Genomic DNA, 20,493 nt, shown 5'->3' on the forward strand with positions numbered 1-20,493 from the left:
GTCCCATATCAATCAGTTTTCCTAGATTAAGACACTGGAGGCGCTAAAGAAGGGTTTTTTGGTGTTCAGTAATAATGGCCACTATTTACTGAGTACCAGATGTATGCCAGGCATTTATTCTAATACACGCCCCACATTCTTTGTATCCTCACAGCAATGCAAAGAGATAGTTTCTGTTATTAGCCTTATTTTGCACATGAAAACACTAAGACCCTGAGAGGTACAGTTGATTGCTCAAGATTAAATAGTAAGTGGAGGCCAGATTTGAGCCCAGGATTTTGCTTCAGAGTCCACATTCCTAACCTACTGCCTCCTCTGATGAATTTGAATTTGTACTAGGATTTTTGTCGTCTTTCTGCTAATGATCAGCTTGTTCAGAATATAAATATGAATACCATTCAGAAATGTCTTGAGAAATTGATCTCTCATTGTGTACTCTATTTACAATAACAATGCATTTGTCCATTAGGCTCTATTTTATTAACAACTGAATATTAAGGGAAACAGAGATCTGTTGCCCAGCATGACAACTGAGGAAATAACTCTTCTTCTAACAGGAAGCAAGAACTGTAGGCTTTTGAAAAGGCCCACCCATATCGCAATTAGACAGTCCTGATACAAAGATGTAATCAATTTTCTTATTAAAACAAGGCATGTAATGTGAAAAAAGACAAAGCTTTATTCCATGTACTGTTTAGTTTGGACTGGTTTTTGCTTTGTTTTGCTTTGCAATGCTCTCCATTAAGAAGGGATTGAAGTCATAATCAGCACTCAGTATAAAGCTGTACATTAATTATCTACACGTGGATGCTTACCATTTCAGGCAGATCATCTCTCAAAGAAATATGCTGCTCTTGATAGACAACCATAATTAATTACAAAGATGAAAGGACCTTTAAGATACTACTCTAATCCCTTTCCCAATACACAGGATTGTATAGTTTTAGTTCTGCAAAGATAGCTCCAAGTCAGAAGACAATTGCAGCTTAATGTGTACCATTCATTTCCTAATACAGATGCAATTCTTCTCAAAGAAACTTTTTCTTGTCCTTATAAATTCACAACTGTTCCATCCAGATATTGCTGAAGAGAGATACTAGAAACTGAGTAATTACAGTTAAGATTCTAGTATCTAGAGGAGTAGATATCAGGACATTAGTAGTTGAAATGCAGACTATACCTTTCTGGAAGACACTGCATATTTCTAAAACATGACCTGAAAGATGGCTGCTTTAGCCTTAGATTCACTGACAACTTTTGCAAAATAGCAGCCATATTCTACTTTTCAGTTTGTTAGAATTTACTCTTCAATATTGAAAAAGAAGCAAATGTGAACAAAATGCAAACTGGTATCAGTGACTCTCATGAAACAAGTTCTGGGCCTCCGCTGTGTTTCAGGTTCCCCAAAACCACCTGAGTGGTTGCTCTCCTGTTGAATCTTAGCCACCTCAAGAGCTGATGTTCGCACTAATGTTCTTGAATTTTTATAAAATTAGTTAATTGCATTTACTACTACTTTGGAAAGAAGAAGGGAGAAAAGTAGTTTATCTTTCTGAGGTATTCCATGGGGAAAAAACCAGGTAAAATATAAAGGTTCTGTGCTAGAACCAAGGAGTCAACCTTAGATGCCAAGATTTTATTCATTATTTCATTATATAAACACACACACACATGCACATACACACACACACATGCACATACACATACAGAGAGACAGAGAGCTTTCTTGCTAAATATCATAATCAAGTTTAATAATAAACATTCCCCTCCAATTACTGTTTTCCTTCTTATAATCTTTTAGCTCCATCTTTTCCTTCTAACAAAAAGGCAGTAGCACATGAAATAGATATTATTTGTCTTGCTGACAGAAGTTTCAAACAGAATATTTAGATTGCGATATGACTGTATCAGTAGCATTGTAACTCATTTCCAGAGTGGTTCTTTGAAAAATGTACTTTTATTCACATTCTCATAAGCCATATCTATATTATTTAGAAAGATTCAAAAAACAAGCTAAGAATAAATATGACTACACTCATAAACTCTTCTTTGAAAAACACCCCTGGTAGTTGAGGTCTAAAATAGGATTTGCCTCTCTTCTGCCCACCTCTGCAACTGTGCCTTTTTAGATTGTCGTGGGCTGTTGGGAGGAATCCACTAAGTACATGAAACACGGTATGTGGTTGACCTCTTCTTCAGTGTATTCAGGAAGTTAGATTTAACCAACCTGTTCATAAGGGCAAAGAATTCCTTGACTTAACCCTCAACTGCTTTTAAAAACCCATGGTAATGGTAGCCATATGACACTTGGCCAGGACATTGGTCTCTGAGGTCAAATTTTGGAATGGGAATATAGTGAAATGAGAAATTGAACCCTATTAGACAAACTAATTTCTTTCATACTTTTTTTATTCTATTTTCTGAATCTCAGAGGTTCATTTGAAGATTCTACAACCAGATTTTATACAGCATGTGTGGTAGAAGCTTTTGCCTATCTGCATTCCAAAGGAATCATTTACAGGGACCTCAAGCCAGAAAATCTCATCCTAGATCACCGAGGTTACGCCAAACTGGTCAGTGTGCTTCACACATGGTTTCTGCCCTGCATTTTAAAATACTGGTTTATGAAGCTCTGTTCATTTGCAAATATTAATATCTTGGTTTCCCTTTTAAAATATTACAGTGTTTAAAAAAACAGGTTTTCGCATTACTGTTTTCAACTAATTATTCTTTCAAGTTATGTAAAGGGTATGAGAAATTAAATTGGCTAGGTTTGAATTAATAATATGCTGGCAAAACATACTTAAATAGGCTCATGCTTGCTCACATGTGTTCACAGACCCAGAAAAGCCTCGTAGAAGTCCTTTTCCTAGCTGGCTTTCTGATATCCAAAGGGAATAGGTTATATATTATGGAGAACTATGAATCATATTATTTTAGATTTAAGAATAGTATAATGGTAATGGGGAAAAAATGGGCTTTGCTGGCAGTTTCATCCAGGCCATGTTAGTAATAATATTAGTAATAATAAAATTGGCCAAGAAGCTCTAAAGATTTATTGTAGAAGGGAAGTGCTATTATTAAAATGTGTAACTTTTGTAGACTTTGGATCCTCCAGTGCCTGATTCTATTTTTTTAATTTTTGGAATTTTCATTCAACCTATGGTTTTCAAAGAACTCATATCAGTGGTAGTTGTATTCTCAACCAGTTGTTTTAGAAAAAAAAAATGGTTTTCTACATTTGAGGCTCCTCCTTCAAAAGTTTTCTAGAAAAATGAATACATTTCGATTTTCTCTCTCTTTCCCAAGGACAGTTATTGGTCCCATAACTTGGTAACTCAGCTCCTTCAACAATAAAAATGGCTTCTCAATTAATAGTAAATGAATTGTCAACTTCATTAAATCCAGAATATATCTGGAAAATATGTCTGAGTAAAGGAGAAAGTATTTTATGTCCCAACCTCCATTGGCATAAAGGAAGGAAAAATGGAAAGTACTTCCATAAAGAAAGGTTTGCCTTTATGTTCGATGATGGGAATTTCAGCTTTTCCTGTTGAAACTGAGCTCAATCAGGGAGGCTTTGATTGTTTGAGATATATAGATGACTCCTTTTAGAAGACAGAGCAACAATAGTTTGAATCTCTATTTTATTATTATTATCATCAGCATACTTCAACAAAGTAACTTTTTTTGCTTTTAAGCTTAATCAGAGTGGCTTGAAATATCTTGTTTTTCTCTCTTTGTAAGGTCGATTTTGGCTTTGCAAAGAAAATAGGATTTGGAAAGAAAACATGGACTTTTTGTGGGACTCCAGAGTATGTAGCCCCGGAGATCATCCTGAACAAAGGCCATGACATTTCAGCCGACTATTGGTCACTGGGAATCCTAATGTATGAACTTCTGACTGGCAGGTATGGACATTGATGGAGAACTGCTGATAAAAATAGACCAGCAAATAGCTATACACTCCTGCCTTTGTCACTCTGATGAGACCATCTTAAAGTACTTTCACCAGATCTTGTTACCACACTTTTTAATTAATTATGCAGATAACCAGGAATTCAGAAGGCAAAAACTAAAATGGGTCAGATGAGGGGAACAAACTCAACATCAACTCTTGATCTCATTATTTATATATATGTGAATGTGGAGTGATCTAGTGTCTCTCTGTGAGGTCTTTGAGCCTAGTCATTTAGCCACAGGAGGATGAAAGTCATATAAAAATACAGAGTCAACTATTTATAGAAATAAGAGAACCTGTTAGCAATTGTCATATCTAAATGAAATGTAAATACTTTGCAGATCTGTTGTATAATAATACTGTAGTCATCAACAATCAAAAAAGGTACTATGGGTACAACCAGGTATGAAACAGACTATAAACTCAAGGAAAGGAAAAACAAACATGCCACCAAACCCTGTGCCCAGGACAATGTTTAAGAGCATCATTATGAACTGAAGAGTTCAGGAGAAGGTTAAATTTATTCAGGGAGGCTTTTGAAGAATGTAGGACTAGCTGGGCCTTACAGGAAGAATATAGAGAGCAAAGTAAAGCGCATTCCAGGCAGAGAGGCAAGGCTTAAATAGAGGGAGAGTAGTGGGCAAAGGCATGGAAAAGGTTCGTGTTAAGAAATAATGGGAGATCAATAAGCGTCATCTGTCAAGAATCATGATTGCTGTACCTAAGTGTTTGGACTCCATCCAGAGATGGACTCATTGAGGATTTTCTGATAAAGGAGGACATGTGGTATTTAAGGACAAACAAGTTGGCAGTAATGTGTAGAGCAAATTAGAAGCGGGATGGGGAGGCTAGTTTGAAGATCATTCCAGTAATTCAGATCTAAGAAGAAGCATGTAGTGGAATGTGAAAGAATTACTTAAGAGAACTTAGTAGCTACAGTGAAAATGAGAGGAAGATGGGACTTTTAGTCTCACGGTTGTTTGTGAGGATCTGGTGAATATATGAAGCACTGAGAAAGTCTAGAACATAGGATGCACTCCATTAATGCTAACAGCTACTACTAGTACTACCATTGCCAGGAATAGTTATGTGGTGGTTTTTATTTCATTTGTGGACATTTTACATCATTACTCTTGAAACTTTCATGTTGACTTCAAATTAATAGATCTTGTTGGTGTTTTCTATTAACTTTAGATGAAAGATACATAGGCAAAGGCAGCTAACTAACACAGGAGAAATGACTCAGAGAAACATAGGAAGAGTTTAACTTGTTACCTAGAATTTCTTTGCGGCTGTTGAAAGCATGATCTCTTTTAGAAAGTAACTTCAAAGATGTCTATAAATATTCAGAGATTTGACAAAAGTAGTAAACTTGCAGAGCTCAGGAACATTACAAAGCTAAAAACATATTATAAGCAACAGAAAACAAAATAATAGCAATTAAAAACCTGTCCAGGGTTGTAGTAGATAGACTTAGGAAAAATAATGGAAAAGAATAAAAGTGTATAGAAACTATTACAGAAAGAAGATATAGAAGACAAAGGAAATAGGAAAAACAACTACATATACAAAGAGACGATTACAAGTGGGATACAAAACATACTCAATTACATAATAAAAAATTCATGACGTAGACTAGTCATGGATGGTCTCAGTGGATCCTTCTGATCAATAGTAACCACGGGAAACAGAGTCATAACACCAACTTGGGTCCTAGTGCAATTTCCTAGCTTCGAGGATAATTGATAATCATATGGTCTCTAACCTACAAAAGCATTTCATATATGATGATGGGAGTGAGGAAGATTAGAATTCAAGTTGGCCTCAACCTTCTCTGTAACACCTTTAATGCCAAAGGATAGAATATCCAGAAATATGTAGTTCTGAGAGAGAGAATATAACTCAACTAAGTTATACAAAAGTAAGTTATTCTTCAAATATAAAGGCAACATATAAAATGTGTATCCTGGGCCTTTCTTAGAAACACTACTGTATGACCAAGTCAACTAAGAGATGAATCAGAATAAATTTGGTTATTGAGCAGAATGGAAATGTTATAGTCTGGCAATTTTAAAAGTTAAGGTGGGAGAGAGAAGGTAGGAATAACTATAGGAATACTTATTTCTCATAATTCACAATTAGGGATCTTAAGTATGTTTTGTAACTGAATTAGATCATTAAAAAAAACAAAACTCCAAAGTTTAAAATTTTTTTTTTCTTTTTTCTGTTGCTGTACACCTGAAACTAACAAGTTTCAGGTGTAAAGCAAAGTGATTCTGTTACATATATCCATATATCCATTCTTTTTTAGATTCTTTTCTCATATAGGGTATTACAGAATATTGAGTAGAGTTACCTGTGCTATATATATCTCGTTCTTCTGCCTCAGTTATTCTGCTGTTTATACCATCTAGAGTATTTTTAATTTCAGTTATTGTGTTGTTCATTACTGTTTATTTGCTCTTTAGTTCTTCTAGGTCCTTATTAAATGTTTCTTGTATTTTCTCTATTTTGTTTTTGAGATTTTGGATCATCTTTACTATCATTACTCTGAATTCTTTTTCAGGCAATTTGCCTATTTCCTCTTCATTTATTTGGACTTGTGAGTTTTTTATCTTGCTCCTTTGCCTGCAAGGTGTTTTTTTGTTTTCTCATTTTGTCTAATTTATAGTATTTGCTGTCTCCTTTCCCTATGCTGCCTAGTAGTAGTTCCTCGTTTCTGCTCTCTGCCCCCTGTGGTGGGGTTGGTCCAGTGTCTCAAGTAGGCTTCCTGGTGGGAGGGTCTGGTGCCTGCTTTCTGGTGTGTGGATCTGAGTCTTTTCCCTCTGATGAGCAGGGCCATGTCAGGGGTGTGTTTTAGGGTATCTGTGAGCTTAATATGGCTTTAGGTAGTCTGTGTGCTGATGGGTGGGTTTGTGTTCCTGTCTTGGTAGTTTGGTATGAGGTATCCAGTACTGGCAGTTGCAGGCATTTGGGCAAAGCCAGGTCTTAGACTCTGAGAGAGGCCTCGTGAGAATTCTCTGCAGTTAATCTTCCCTGTGGCTGAGGACTCTCTAGTGGTCTAGCATCCTGGACTCAGTGCTCCCTCCTCAGAGCCTCTGACTTGACTTCTGGTCAAGGAATCCAGACTCCAGAGTTCGCTTGTCCTGGCAATAAAGGGGATTAAAAATACTATCTGATCCCAAGACTAATGGTAAAAGGTTAAGTCAAACAAACAAACACTGAATCAAGGAAACACTTACATGCATAGGAAACATAAAAACAGAACCCAATATAACATAAATCACTAGAACAACCTGACAGAAGAACCCCAGTATACAATCAGACAATTAAAGAAAAAAAAACCAACAAAAATTCAAAGCAAACAAACAAAAACAACCCAGGGAAATTGTGAAAACAAGGACCAAATAAAACAGGGACCAAATAGAAACAGGGAGCAAATATAACAAAGAGCAAGAGAACAACCAGATAGACTGAAGATCCCCAAAACAAAATCAAACAATTATAATTAGAACTAGGATAAAGACAAAACCTAATAACAAAAACCAAAGCAGTGTGTCATCTGAAGAATAAAGCAAGGAAACAGAGCAGACCGATAATATTGATTAAAAGTATAATACGATAAAATAAAAAGGGATAGAACACAGAGCAACAGAAGAACATAGTATGACTGGAAATATAAAAAAAGAAAAATAGAAATGTATTAAAGATAAAGAAGAAAAGAAGATGGGGAGATAAACTCAGCGCTACAAAAAAGCTAGCTAGAAATGGAAATATATAAAAAGGCTAAAAATAAAAGTAAAAAATAGAATAGAAAATATGTTGTAAAATATGAAGATCCTTTAGGACTAAGATAGTAAAAAAAAAAAAAAGCTAGACCTGACCATGAATGGATCAGATCAGTAGAATGAATAATAATTCTTTTTCCTTGGAGTCTCAGCTGTAAGGTGTCCTTGTACATGCCTTGAGCCTCAGGCCACCTTCACCTCCCCAAAAGGCCCTCTTCTGCCTCTGGGTTGGACTCTGGACTTGCTGTGGGTCCTATGGGGTCCACTTAGGCTCTGATCTGGCCCGATTCCTGGGTGTGCTTGCTCCCCCAATCCACAGCTGCCAGAGCTAGACCTTTTTCATTTGTGGGAACATTCATTGTCTACTCTGATATTCCAAAGACATAGGGTCTACCTAGCTGATCATGGGGATTTAGTCTGCAGCGTGTATATCTGATGGAAAGATTTTAGAACCTCTTCCTTAGTCCCCCTGTGCCTGGTGTTCAGCTTTGGTTTTGTCCCTGCTTCTGGGTGTAGTCTAACTGCCAGAGTCTGGTCCTGTGGGTGCCTTGGAGCTCTTTGGGTCTGCCTCAGTGAGGGTTTCCTTTATTGTTCATCTGCAGATGGAGGTGTGTGGGGAGAGAGAGGCTTTGATAGTGGCTCCTCTCCCTCTGTGTGATGCAACAGTAGCACCCTTCTTGGATCGTGGGTGCCACAGGGATGGTGCCAAATGCTCAGGGATGCTGGCGGCTATGGGTTTAGGAAATCTAGCCTTAGTGTGGTTCTTTACTGGTGCCTGGTGCAAACGTGCCTGAAGGGCAGCCCTCAGGGGTTCTTTGTATTACTCTGTGCCCAGCAGAGCTTCCTTTATTGTTCATCTGTAGGCACCAGTTTCTGGGGAGAGACAGAGGGTACAATAGTGGCTCCTTCCCCTGCGTGTGAGCCAGCAGTAGCGCCCTGCCTGGGTCACAGGAGCCCTGGCAGCAGCTGCAGTGCCAATTGCAGAGGGAAGCTGGTGGGATCAGGTGTGATAGGAACGTCTCCAGAGATGTCCTTCTCTGTGGCCTTCTTCTGGCTCTCAGCCGCAGGTACACCAGGCCAGCACCCTGTGGGGGCTTTTTCTATCCCTTGTCGACTGCAGCAGCCAGGCCCAGAGGGGGCCTCCCTTTGTTCATCACAGGCGCCGAGAGAGAGGCTACAGCAGTGGCTCCTCGCCCCTGTTTGTGAGTCAGCAGTAGCACCCCGCCACCATGACTGCCCAGCTTTGCACGGTAGGCATTCTTCACTGCAGATTTCTTCCCTCCTGTCCCCGCAGTCCATCTCCCTACAGCCAACAATGTTTCTCACCCTGAACCAGTTCTCTGGTTCCCACGTTCCAGCTCCCAGACCCCCTGTACAGCTGTGAACCCATGTCTCAGTCTGGGATTCACAGAGCCATGGTATGGACCCCCTGTTTCTCACTCTTTACGATCTGCCATAGATTGGTCGCTTCATCCTCTTTGGACAGTCCCAAATGCCTCCCTTCTGACCCAATTAAATTCCCCATTGGAGAGGGGGTTTCCCTGAATTCAGCAATCTCTCCTTTGTTTCAGCTCCCCCACCCCAGGGTATAGGACCCGTCCCTTTCCTTTCTTCTCCTCCTCTTTTTTTTTTTTTTTCCCCTCTGTCCTACCCAGTTATGTCGGGATATTTGCAGTCCTTTCTGGTGTCCAAGGTCTTCTGCTACTGTTCAGCTGGTTTTCTATGGGAACTATTGCGTCTTTTGATGTATTCCTGATGCATCTGTGGAGAGAGATGCCCTCCATGTCCTTCTACATCGCTGCCATCTTTTTCTCTCCTCATTCCTTTTTATGCCTTAGTATTCCATTGTATATATATACCACATCTTTATCTACTCCTCTGTTGATGGACCTTAAGGTTGCTTCCATGTCTTGGCTATTGTATTGGCTATTGTAAATAGTGCTGCAATGAACACTGGGGTGCATGTATCCTTTCGGATTATGGTTTTCTCCGAATATATGCCCAGGAGTGGGATTGCTGGGGCATATGGTAATTCTATTTTTAGCTTTTTAAGGAACCTCTATACTGTTTTCCATAGTGGCTGTGCCAATTTACATTCTCTCCAACAGTGCAGGAGGGTTCCCTTTTCTCCACACCCTCTCCAACATTTATTGTTTGTAGACTTTTTGATGATGGCCATTCTGACCAGTGCAGGTGGTACCTCGTTGTAGTTTTGATTTACATTTCTCTAATAATCAGTGATGTTGAGCATGTTTTCATGTGCCTGGTGGCCATCTATATGTCTTCTTTGGAGAATGTCTATTTAGATCTTCCACCCATTTTTTGATTAGGTTGTTTTTTTTTGTTATTGAGCTGCATGGGCTGTTTGTATATTTTAGAGAGTAGTCCCTTGTTGGTCACTTCATTTGCAAATATTTTCTCCCATTCTGTGGGTTGTCTCTTTTGTTTTGCTTATGGTTTCCTTTGCTGTACAAAAGCTTTTGAGTTTCATTAGGTCCCATTTGTTTTTGTTAATTTCATTACTTTAGGAGGTGGATCCAAAAAGATATTGCTGTGATTTATGTCAAAGAGTGTTCTGCCTATGTTTTCCTCTAAGAGTTTTATAGTATCGGCCTTACATTTAGGTCTTTAATCCATTTTGAGTTTACTTTTGTGTATGGTGTTAGGGAGTGTTCTAATTTCATTCTTTTATATTTAGCTGTCCAGTTTTCCCAGCACTGAAAAGACTGTCTTTAAAGAGACTGTCTTTTCTCCATTATATATTCTTGCCTCCTTCGTTGTAGATTAATTGCCCATAGGTGCCAGGGTTTGTTTCTGGGCAAAAAAATTTTTTAAATTTAAGAGAAGTCTTTTAGGAATTAATGTTGCTGGTGAAGAAGCACAAATTGAAATTTAGCATTTTTTTTTTTCAGTTTTATCCTCAGGTTAATTTCAAGTAAAATTAAATTGAATGCTTTTTTCTTTATTTTGAAAAGCAAGTATATTGTAATCCTGTGTCTCTCCATCTACATAGAGCAATGTATGAAATTATATTTGTCAAATGTCTATTGTTTAGGGGTGTTGGATGGTTTTTACTTCTATTTTATGTTTTACATATTGCATGAATATCTTGGACAGAATATGCATGGCTTGCAAAAACCACTGAAGTCACCTTTAATAAACGATTTTTGTTGTCTTTCTAAGATAAATACAAAAGCAAAAATATAAATTAGAAAGAATATTAAGTGGATAACAAAAAATCCAAGACGTGGTGGTTTTTCAGTTTAAGGTGAAAATAAAAACTAGCAAGTAGCTTGAGAGTAAAGAGTATTCAATCTTACTATGTAAAGAGAAAATTCTTAAATTCTAAGACTATTAAATAGAATCGGATGTTAATACATTATAAAAAGCGGTTTAACGTGACAAGTAACAGTTAATGACAAAGTAAACAGATAGTACTTGTTACAGAAAATAGGGACAAAGACAGGCAGACACTATCATAGCCCTTTTTAAGCAATTCATTGTTTTCAACTTTTTCAACAGAAGGAAATGTTTGAACTGCTCTTAAGCATGATAGACAAAACAATCCATAAAATGTCTTCCCCCAAGAAACATGAATGAACCCTATATTGGGAGAATAATTAATTTCCAAAGAAATCATCTGTCAAGGCACATCATAATCTCCCTTCTGAACTGTGGGAAATTTGATGGAAGGAGCTGACTTCAGTCATGTCTATATTCCCTGAGCCTGGCACAAAGCCACAGTCTAAGGCTGGATAGGTAAATAAACCAACAGACCTGGCTTATGAGGGATTGGGTATTACATCCTTTCTAATAAAGAGGATGTCTTGCATTAGGTTATCTACTGAGGGTTGATAAAGAGGGAGAAAAGCATAAGAGGAGCACTGTTCTGTAGAAGCATTAGTTCAACAAATATTTACTGACCACTATGTGCTAGGCATTCCACCAGATTCTGGGAATATCAGCAGGGAATTGGAAGGGAAGACAGACATAAAACAAATCAAAATGAAGTAGTTACAAAGTATCATAAGTGGCATAAAGGGCTCTTTAAGAGAGGGTGACAGGTGAATCTAACGTAATTAAAGTTTAAGTTCCAGCATTAGATTATTAAATTATGTTGGTTGATAATGATTATATGATTGGTTATATTAGGTTGATCAGAGTAGGCCTTTTTGAGTAAGCAACATAACACAAACTAACACAAACCAAGACTTTATAAGTGAGGCATTGGCCAGGAGGCCTGGGTACCTTTCAGGCAAAAATAAACAGTGCCCTGAGGTGGGAGAGTGCTTGGTACTTTAAAGAAGCAGAGAGAAGACTGGTCTGCCTGGATCCCAGAAGAGTAAGGGTGGTAATGGCATGAGATGGCGTCGTACCAGTGAGTTCTTGTAGCCCATTCTAATGATGTTGGACCTCATCCCAGGTGTAATCAGTGAGCTGGTAAATGTGAGAAAGGGCCAAAAGTGGAAGAGGTTTCCTGAATGACTAAGGATAGCAAGAGGGGTTAGTCACCTGCACTGAAAAGAAATGAGGGGAACAGTGGACAAACTTGACCCATTTATAGGTTTTGCTAAATGATTTGCTTGGAAACGTTTCCACACCATTTTGCTATTAATCAAGTTTCATTACACTAACACTGTTAATATATGTCCCAAAATAAGAATTGATGTCATTTGTGGAGTAATAACAATGTAACTTTTCTTATTTAGAAAACCAAGTACTGTCTCTTTTCATGTCTCTCATTCTTGCAGCCCACCTTTCTCAGGCCCAGATCCTATGAAAACCTATAACATCATATTGAGGGGGATTGACATGATAGAATTTCCAAAGAAGATTGCCAAAAATGCTGCTAACTTAATTAAAAAACTATGCAGGTAAGCATTTCAACCACATTATTTTTTAAAGGATCATAATGTGAAAAACAATTAGATTTCTTAACAATTATTGTTTTATTTTTAGGGATAATCCGTCAGAAAGATTAGGGAATTTGAAAAACGGAGTGAAAGACATTCAAAAGCACAAGTAAGTGTTCTTTCCTTATAAGTTTAGGCTTGAGAGTTCAGAAAGTATTTTCCCAGGCTGATGTTTTTAAGTTAGTGGTTACATAATTGATGCAATTAGTCTATGGGAACATCCAAGGAGACATGTAGACTAGTTAGCCTTGTTATTTAAAACATTTCTAGTTGTGTCTCTGGGACTTTATTTAGACACATCTGACCCTGTGACAGTCTAAACAACAGATTCACTGAATTTAGTTTTTCCCAACTTATACTAACTAGCACTTTTCCTCTCTAGCATTAAGAAAAAATATTTGTCTGGAATTCTATTCTCTACTAGAATATTAAAAACCAAAGTATTCCACCATATACCATGCCTCATTTCCTTGACTCAAATATATTTTTCCAGCCATTTCCTAATTAGATGCTATGACAGAGGGAAAAAAAGTACAAAGTACATTGTTTTTTAAATGCAATAGTAGCATCTTAAATATCAGACTTTATCCATGTTGACTGGATGTTCTAAAGCTAAACTAAGACCGTATTGGTTTTTCCCTATTAGTTTGTTTCTGTAACACGCACAGGAAATTCACATACCTACCAAGAGGAATGTGTTTACCAAAATACCTATGAATGTCTAAAAGGCCTGCCAGGAATTTGGTGTAAGCATTTGTGAATGCTGAAACCTTTCAAAGACAACAACAAAAAGCCCTCTGTGATATTTGGTCCTCATTTCCACAGAAAAGCCATACACAAAATACCTTTATTCTACCAAAAGAAGAAGAAAGAAAATGGGATACATAGAGACCAAGACAGTTATGTGAAAAGGTTAATTAACTGAGCCTGCCCACTGAATCCGTGACAAAGATGGAAAGATAACTTTCTGTCCTGACATTTCATTCCCTGATTCTACCTTCTTAAAATATTCTGTAGGGCACAGGGCCAAGCATATTGTGGTATTTATTAAGTTATAATGATCATGTAGGAACAAAATCATACAAACATTATGACTGAAATTAAAAAGGAGTTGCTTTGTAATTGGCTTTTAAAATTTTGACAATTAGATTTTTAAAAAGTATGCACTCCATTTAATAAACATTTAAAACATGCAATTAAATAGAAAACATTTGTCATATTGAAAATGCCTATTTTCTATCAGTCATGGACATCATGTAAGTTGCAGTGAGAAGGCTTTAGCTAAGGTAAAATGTCTTTAACTATCTACTTTTCTACTTTTTTTCCTTTCTTAGATGGTTTGAGGGCTTTAATTGGGAAGGCTTAAGAAAAGGCACCCTGACACCTCCTATAATACCAAGTGTAAGTACACTTTCCAGCTTGCAGTTGTGTGACACATGTGCAGGTGTTTGTCAGTCATCAAAGAGCTTCTATTTTTAAATTTGTATCCTGTGACCAGATTAGATAAACTGTAGGAGAAATACCAGATTTAAATAGTGACATCTTCTAAAATCCAAGCTTAAAAACAGTTTAATATATACAAATATTGACAGAAGAGTATAATGAATCTTTTTTCTCCATAATGTAAAAACTTTATACATCTTTTCACAAGAATATATTCACCACCTTAGTCATATTCTTACTACCAAAAGTATGTATACTATTTAAAATTTCTGCACATACCTGTTCTCTCTGTACAAGATGCAATAAGTTCTTAACAATTGAGCGTATACTTGGGTGAGTTAGGATCATCTGCTATTGTTACCTCTGTTTATGATTCCAGTTTATGCTCCATCATGCTCTAAGAGTCCAACCCAAATGGACCATATCAAAACATCCCCTGCCCTTTGGTTTCCTGCTGGGTTTGGTCAACAGTCCAGCAACCAGTTTCAACAGCTTTCAGTTCCTAGCCAATATTGTTTCATTTATGCCCCCACATAGCTCCTCCCCTGCCCCCATAGTACTTTGAAGCACTCCTAAACACAATGGCTTTTATCCTTTCATCAGGCTCTAAAGGACAGAGATTCTCTTTTCTTAATTCACTTTTCTTATCACATTAGCTGCTTTGTTAAACTGCTAGTCCACTGAGTACACTAAGTGTTTACACTGTATTAACCTGAAATAGATTTCAATTGACTGCATATTTTTATTCAGTGCTACATCTAGCTAATAAAATGTGCTGTGTCTTAAGTAAGGAGGAGAGGGCTGCTTTGCAGTCCTGAGCCTTTCATTTATATACTTCTTTTTTTCTGGGACCAATTTAAGATCACTCCTTATATAGAAACATTTTTCCTTTGTCTAAGATTTATTTCTATGCTAATATTTGTTTATTCACAAAGCATATTACAGATGCTAATTGCATTCATAGTTTTATTTTTAGAACAAGAGCAGTATAAGAAAGTTGAGGAGATAAATATTAAGCCTAAATTATCCTAACATATTTACCAGGGGTCTCTTTTTTATGCAATAGTAGTATTAAATTAAAGGGGGAAATATATATAATATAAAATAGAATATGAAGTTCTAACTATTCTATAATATGAAGGAAATTAAAGTGTGTTTCTTTACTGCTTTTACTGATGCTCTGCAGATTGGACTTTGCCCAGTAAACCTGTAAGAGTTTTGCTCAAGTTTAGAAATGGCTTTTTATTATACTTACAATAAAGACACAAAATCCTAAGATGACCATGTCTGTGTCTCCTAGTCTTCATTTCACTCCCCTCCTCTCTTATACAGTAGCCAAGTTCACCAGTTTTAAATACTTCATAGCATGGAGCTCTCTCTCACCTCAAGACCTTTGCATCTGCCATACCCTCTTTTTCAAACCCTTTTAATTCTTAAGTTTAATACTTTTCCAAAGAGGCTTTCCATGATCACTCTTTCACCCTCAGGACACCTTTATTTTTTCTTCATAGCACTAACCAAAGTTTATAATCATCTACAGATGTAATTATTTGTTTTAAAAACACACCTTATTCTTTCCCAGAGTGTAAACTCTGTGAGGGCAAGAACCATGTCTATTTCTATTCACCACTGTAACGCCCAATACAAAGGACAAAACCTGTCACCAAAAATAGCCACTGAATATGGAATGAATAAAGAATGCTTTAAATATCCAGCTTGGAATGCCACTAAAAAATTCAGAAAATTTTACTGTTCGTTCTCTTGTTTGCAGGTTGCATCACCCACAGACACAAGCAATTTTGACAGTTTCCCTGAGGACAGTGACGAACCACCACCTGATGACAACTCAGGATGGGACATAGACTTCTAATGTATTTCTCTTACCTGCTTCTGCCTTGCTGAAGACAGCTTTTTCTGAGACACAGCTGCCAGCACACCTGAAGGAAAGAGAGAAGATTAGTGCTCGGGGTCACCATGATGCCTTTGATCGATGCTGCTCCAGTAACTACAGTGGCATTAGGACTTATTGCTTAGATGACAATAGTGCTCTTTACATGTTTTCTGTTTGAACCTAAAAATAGCAGTTGACATGGTGGTCCTGAAGCAAAGCCTTTCACCAGTAAAGAAATGTTTTCTATTGTTGCAATGATCTTGCTTTGCTCTGATTATAATTTGAAAGACTGTAAGAAACACTTCAATCTAGTAAGAAAGTCAGTACCTTGCTAGAATTATCAAGAAGATCAAAAACTAATATATCGGGTACGACAGATTACTATGGTACAAAAACTGGACTCTTCCCTTTCTTCAAGTGAGGGTTGTAGGTTCTATTACTGCAAGCCGGTGTATATACCGTACACAAGAGGACCACACATCTGTTGGTCACAGAGTTCATGTCAAACCAGTGCTAGAAGTTTCATGATTTTATTTCCCAGCAGTGCTGAAGACGAGACTGAATGTTACCTTTCCTTTCGGACAGATTTTAAAAAAATGATATGATAAAAGCACAACTGCTATGGATTCTGCTGAGAACTCTCATAGCAGGTATATATGTGTTTTCACAGAGGACTGAAGAAAACAACATGCATGATATTTGTTTCTTTTTGATAAATTGGCATGACAGAGTGGAAAAAAAGCAATTCACAAACCATTTCATATTTTTTTAAAATAGTGTGCTTAAAGATGGTCCTGGAAATAAATGACTAGCAGCCAATTGGTTTTTATTTATTACCTAACACACCCTCAAACTGAGGCTTAAAATATTCCCTTTTATAAAAATAAACCCTTAGGATAGGGTGGGGTGGGTTGGAGGGGGATTAAGATCCATCCAAAAAAAATAAAAAACTATATAGGTGCTATGTATATCTTTCATCTGTAAATGTCAGTGTCTGAACAGACAACACAAATTCTAATCATTACATGTGTAGCCAGAGAATCAAGCATTTTCACTAAATTTAACAAACCAAACTCCTGTCAGATTTCACTTATACAACATAGTCTAGGGTTGAGGGAGAAAGGTGACTAAAAAATATATTTGAACTAGCTTCTTGTCTTAGGCCTGAACCAAAAAAAGAAAAAGAAAAAAGAAAGTACAAAATCATTGAGTCACCTTACCTATGTGAGGTCAGGGAACAAGACAAGAACCTGGCCAGGTGTGGTTACCTTTTTGTCAATGGGCAATGAGTCTATTAGCATGTGAAAGGAGGAAGGGATTAGAGAGAGAAACAGGACCCTGATGTCTTAAAAGTAAATTGGAGCTAAAAATAACAGAAATATTACAATTCTGAAACATTATACTAGCTGGGAAAAACTAGATTCGAAAATATCAAATTGATTTGCTTTTCCACATGGGGAAAAGAATCAGCAATTTATACTGAAAGCTTTGTTGGCAGGCCAGTTGACAATTATTAGCTGTCATAATTAGCAGAGCCATTTGGAGCTTTTCCTGGACAAGTAGCATTATACCTCCTTAGACAAATGCATAATTTTACGAGCTGTCATCCTGATTTGGAACTCCATGTGAATATGGCATATTAAATAGAGGTTTACTATTTTCCAGTAGAGAGTGTTTTAAAAAGTCAATCAAATACAGACAGTTCTACAAACATATGTCCACCTAGTATTCAGGAAGGCATATACTATGATTTTTGTTTGAATTTTTCATACCAAGAACACTTTAGAATATATGTTATCAAAATACAAAAATCTAAGAAATATTTGGAGAATAAAAGTACTAAGGGCATATTATATATAATTAGAATAAATTTAAATTAAAATTTTGATCCTAAGATATTATTACTGTTGTATTATTGGATTTTTCCCTCCCTTACAATTTCTCAAAATTGAACTATTTTATTCCTCAAGATACTAATATTCTTCTAGATTTTAGAATATAAAATTAAACATATCAAGCTAAAATCCAGCTATGAATGCTACTTCAAAAATTTAATATTGCTTTTAATTGGGCTTCTAAAAATATATAATTTCAATGTTACAGTCAATGTTCAGTGATTTTTTTTTTTAAAAGACAGTGGTTTAGGCATGCTAAAGGTTTGCTAGAATATTAAATTTGCATAGTTATTTTAAATAAAAGAATCTTCTCCTGAAACTTTTTAAATATCCCAATAGCCCCAGAGATTAGCACTTAGTATGGATTTGTAACTATGGTTCAAGTCTAAGACAACCAATATGTACCAGTTCAGTGGAGAAGGAAGAAGCAGCATTCAGCACAATGTAACTGTAGGTCGTCTCCCACTTGTTATTGCATCTTTGTTCATTTCACCTGTGGCACTGCATTAGGATGCCTAAGGCAATCACCAAAAAAATAAAGGTGAATTACATCTTTCAAGAATTACTAAGAGAAAACATTCATCTAATTTTCAGCATTGAATTTTAAGGATTTAAATCTTGTCTTAATGAAGACACTAGGGCTAAAATTCATGGTCAGCTTTACAAAGCACATCTCACTTTATTTCTGAATTTTTCATGCCCCTTCTATGTTCTTCCAGTAAAGAACATCCAGATAAGTTAGAATAGTGCCAACCTGTTTGATTTGTTAACTGACTTTCCTGTTAATACTTCAAGTATGGGAAATAAGGGCTTTCTGTGTATTTTGACTCACAGGAAAACTGAAAACTGCCAAGGAAAGGAACATCATAATACTTGAGATTGAATACATTAGGGAAAATGATTTCTGGAAATTTGCTATGAATGATTTTTATGCTGTACCTTCTTTATTATTAATATAGGAATCCGATCCATGTGGCATTTAAAACAAATTTATTTTGATTATCTTCTTCACAAATCATAACTTTTACTTAAAATTATGGGATATGCATGTGAATCACACATGTATAATATCTAAATTCAACTACTGACTTTTTCTTGTCTCCTTTCTAAAAGACTGAACTTATGGTGAACTTAAATTTAAAGAAGTCAGCTACCATATTGAAAATAAGAATATCAGAACTAATTTCATACAGTAGAGGTGATTTGTGCATTATCCATAACAATGTTTTCTTTCACAATAGGACCACAGACAAATATTTATGTAAATAGATATTTTTGTGTGATATTTTGTGGTACATATAACTTTTTTTAGTGTTTCACAGCATTATTATTTCATTTACTTTGTATTGAATAATGTTTTTAGGTCCAAGTAGACTTGAATTAATGTCATATTTGTCAGTATTATTGAAAATAATGTCAACTGTACTGTTTATCCATCTGTCCCATAGTTTAGAACATGACCTGGCTATCTGGCATTGTTGCAAGTGCCTTAAATTCATGGCATCCTATTAAAGAAACAAATTTGGTGTTATGCTGCATGACAAAGACAAACACACCTCAAAATGTTGTCCTTTCTTAGCTTGCTGCGTTTTACAGTTCTTTCTGCTAACAATTTATAAGCCTTTATTACATACTATTGATGAATTACAGAAATGATGAAGTTGTTCTCCTATTTCTGTTAAATGTACCAGAGCTGTGTATCTGTTAATGAGATACAGCGTCATTTCTGTGAAATGTATAAATGTATGTGCAGGTCAAATTAATATATGACATACTATCAGTCTGTATACAGGTATTCCTGTTTTGCTAAGTTGTGCAGATTCAGTTAAAAAAAAAAATAGTGCAGTCAAGTTCTAAAATATCTCATTGTTTAGACTCCATTAACAACAGTCCAACTCAAAAGAAAAATTGGAAGATGACTGCTAACCAAGCCTTGTCATGAAACCAATGATGAAAAAGTACCTTGTTGCACCACTCAACAAAACAGGATGCTTTGAGTTCTTGTATATGCAAATCACTTATAAGGCAAGTTTTCAACAGACCTAGAAAGCTAAACATTGAAAGTATGTTGTTAGCCGTCCTCTTTATCTGCCCCTGCATCAACAGAGAAGCTCTGGGACCTTGACAGTGACTCAGAGGTTTGGACTTTCCGAGTAAAGGGACATTTCTTGAAGCATCATCTATCAAATTTATTTCAATGTATGATGTTTTTACAACTGGTCAGTTCTTTTGTATTCTTACAGCTATGGTTATTTGATTGTCCTCTTACAATTTGTTCTACATGAAAGAGTCCTTTGTTAGTCAGAATGCAACAATTGTCATCAAATGGTCACTGACCACTTGCACTCTTTTGATGTAGATTAAAAACTTTTTCATAAACTTAACCTGCTTTGATTTGCTCTGTATTTTTCCTGCAGCTGTAATTGCCGAGTGCCTGTTGTATACTTTATAGAGTTGAAATAAAAAAATAATTACTTTTGAACTTAGTTGATGTTTAATTTCAGACAAGATTCCAAGGAGAGAATTGATATATTACAATTGAAACACTATGCAGTGCTATTGTAGAATGTCACTATAACAATGTAGAAAATACTTATAACCC

General features: G+C 36.3%; 1 protein-coding gene across 2 annotated transcripts in view; it reads left to right on the top strand.

Moving 5' to 3' along the window:
* The window catches only part of PRKG1 (protein kinase cGMP-dependent 1), a 1,182,497-nt gene extending 1,164,659 nt beyond the window's left edge, over positions 1-17,838 (top strand). For both annotated transcript variants that reach the window (XM_057734520.1, XM_057734518.1), the window contains exons 13-18: positions 2,432-2,573; positions 3,748-3,911; positions 12,501-12,623; positions 12,709-12,771; positions 13,997-14,063; positions 15,877-17,838. In XM_057734520.1, the coding sequence (XP_057590503.1) occupies positions 2,432-2,573; positions 3,748-3,911; positions 12,501-12,623; positions 12,709-12,771; positions 13,997-14,063; positions 15,877-15,975 (658 nt within the window). In that variant the 3' untranslated portion in view covers positions 15,976-17,838. The remainder of the gene's footprint in view (positions 1-2,431; positions 2,574-3,747; positions 3,912-12,500; positions 12,624-12,708; positions 12,772-13,996; positions 14,064-15,876) is intronic.
* The last annotated feature ends 2,655 nt before the right edge of the window (positions 17,839-20,493 follow it).

The sequence above is a fragment of the Hippopotamus amphibius genome, chromosome 5, assembly GCF_030028045.1.
Source record: "Hippopotamus amphibius kiboko isolate mHipAmp2 chromosome 5, mHipAmp2.hap2, whole genome shotgun sequence".
Taxonomy (NCBI): Eukaryota; Metazoa; Chordata; class Mammalia; order Artiodactyla; family Hippopotamidae; genus Hippopotamus; species Hippopotamus amphibius.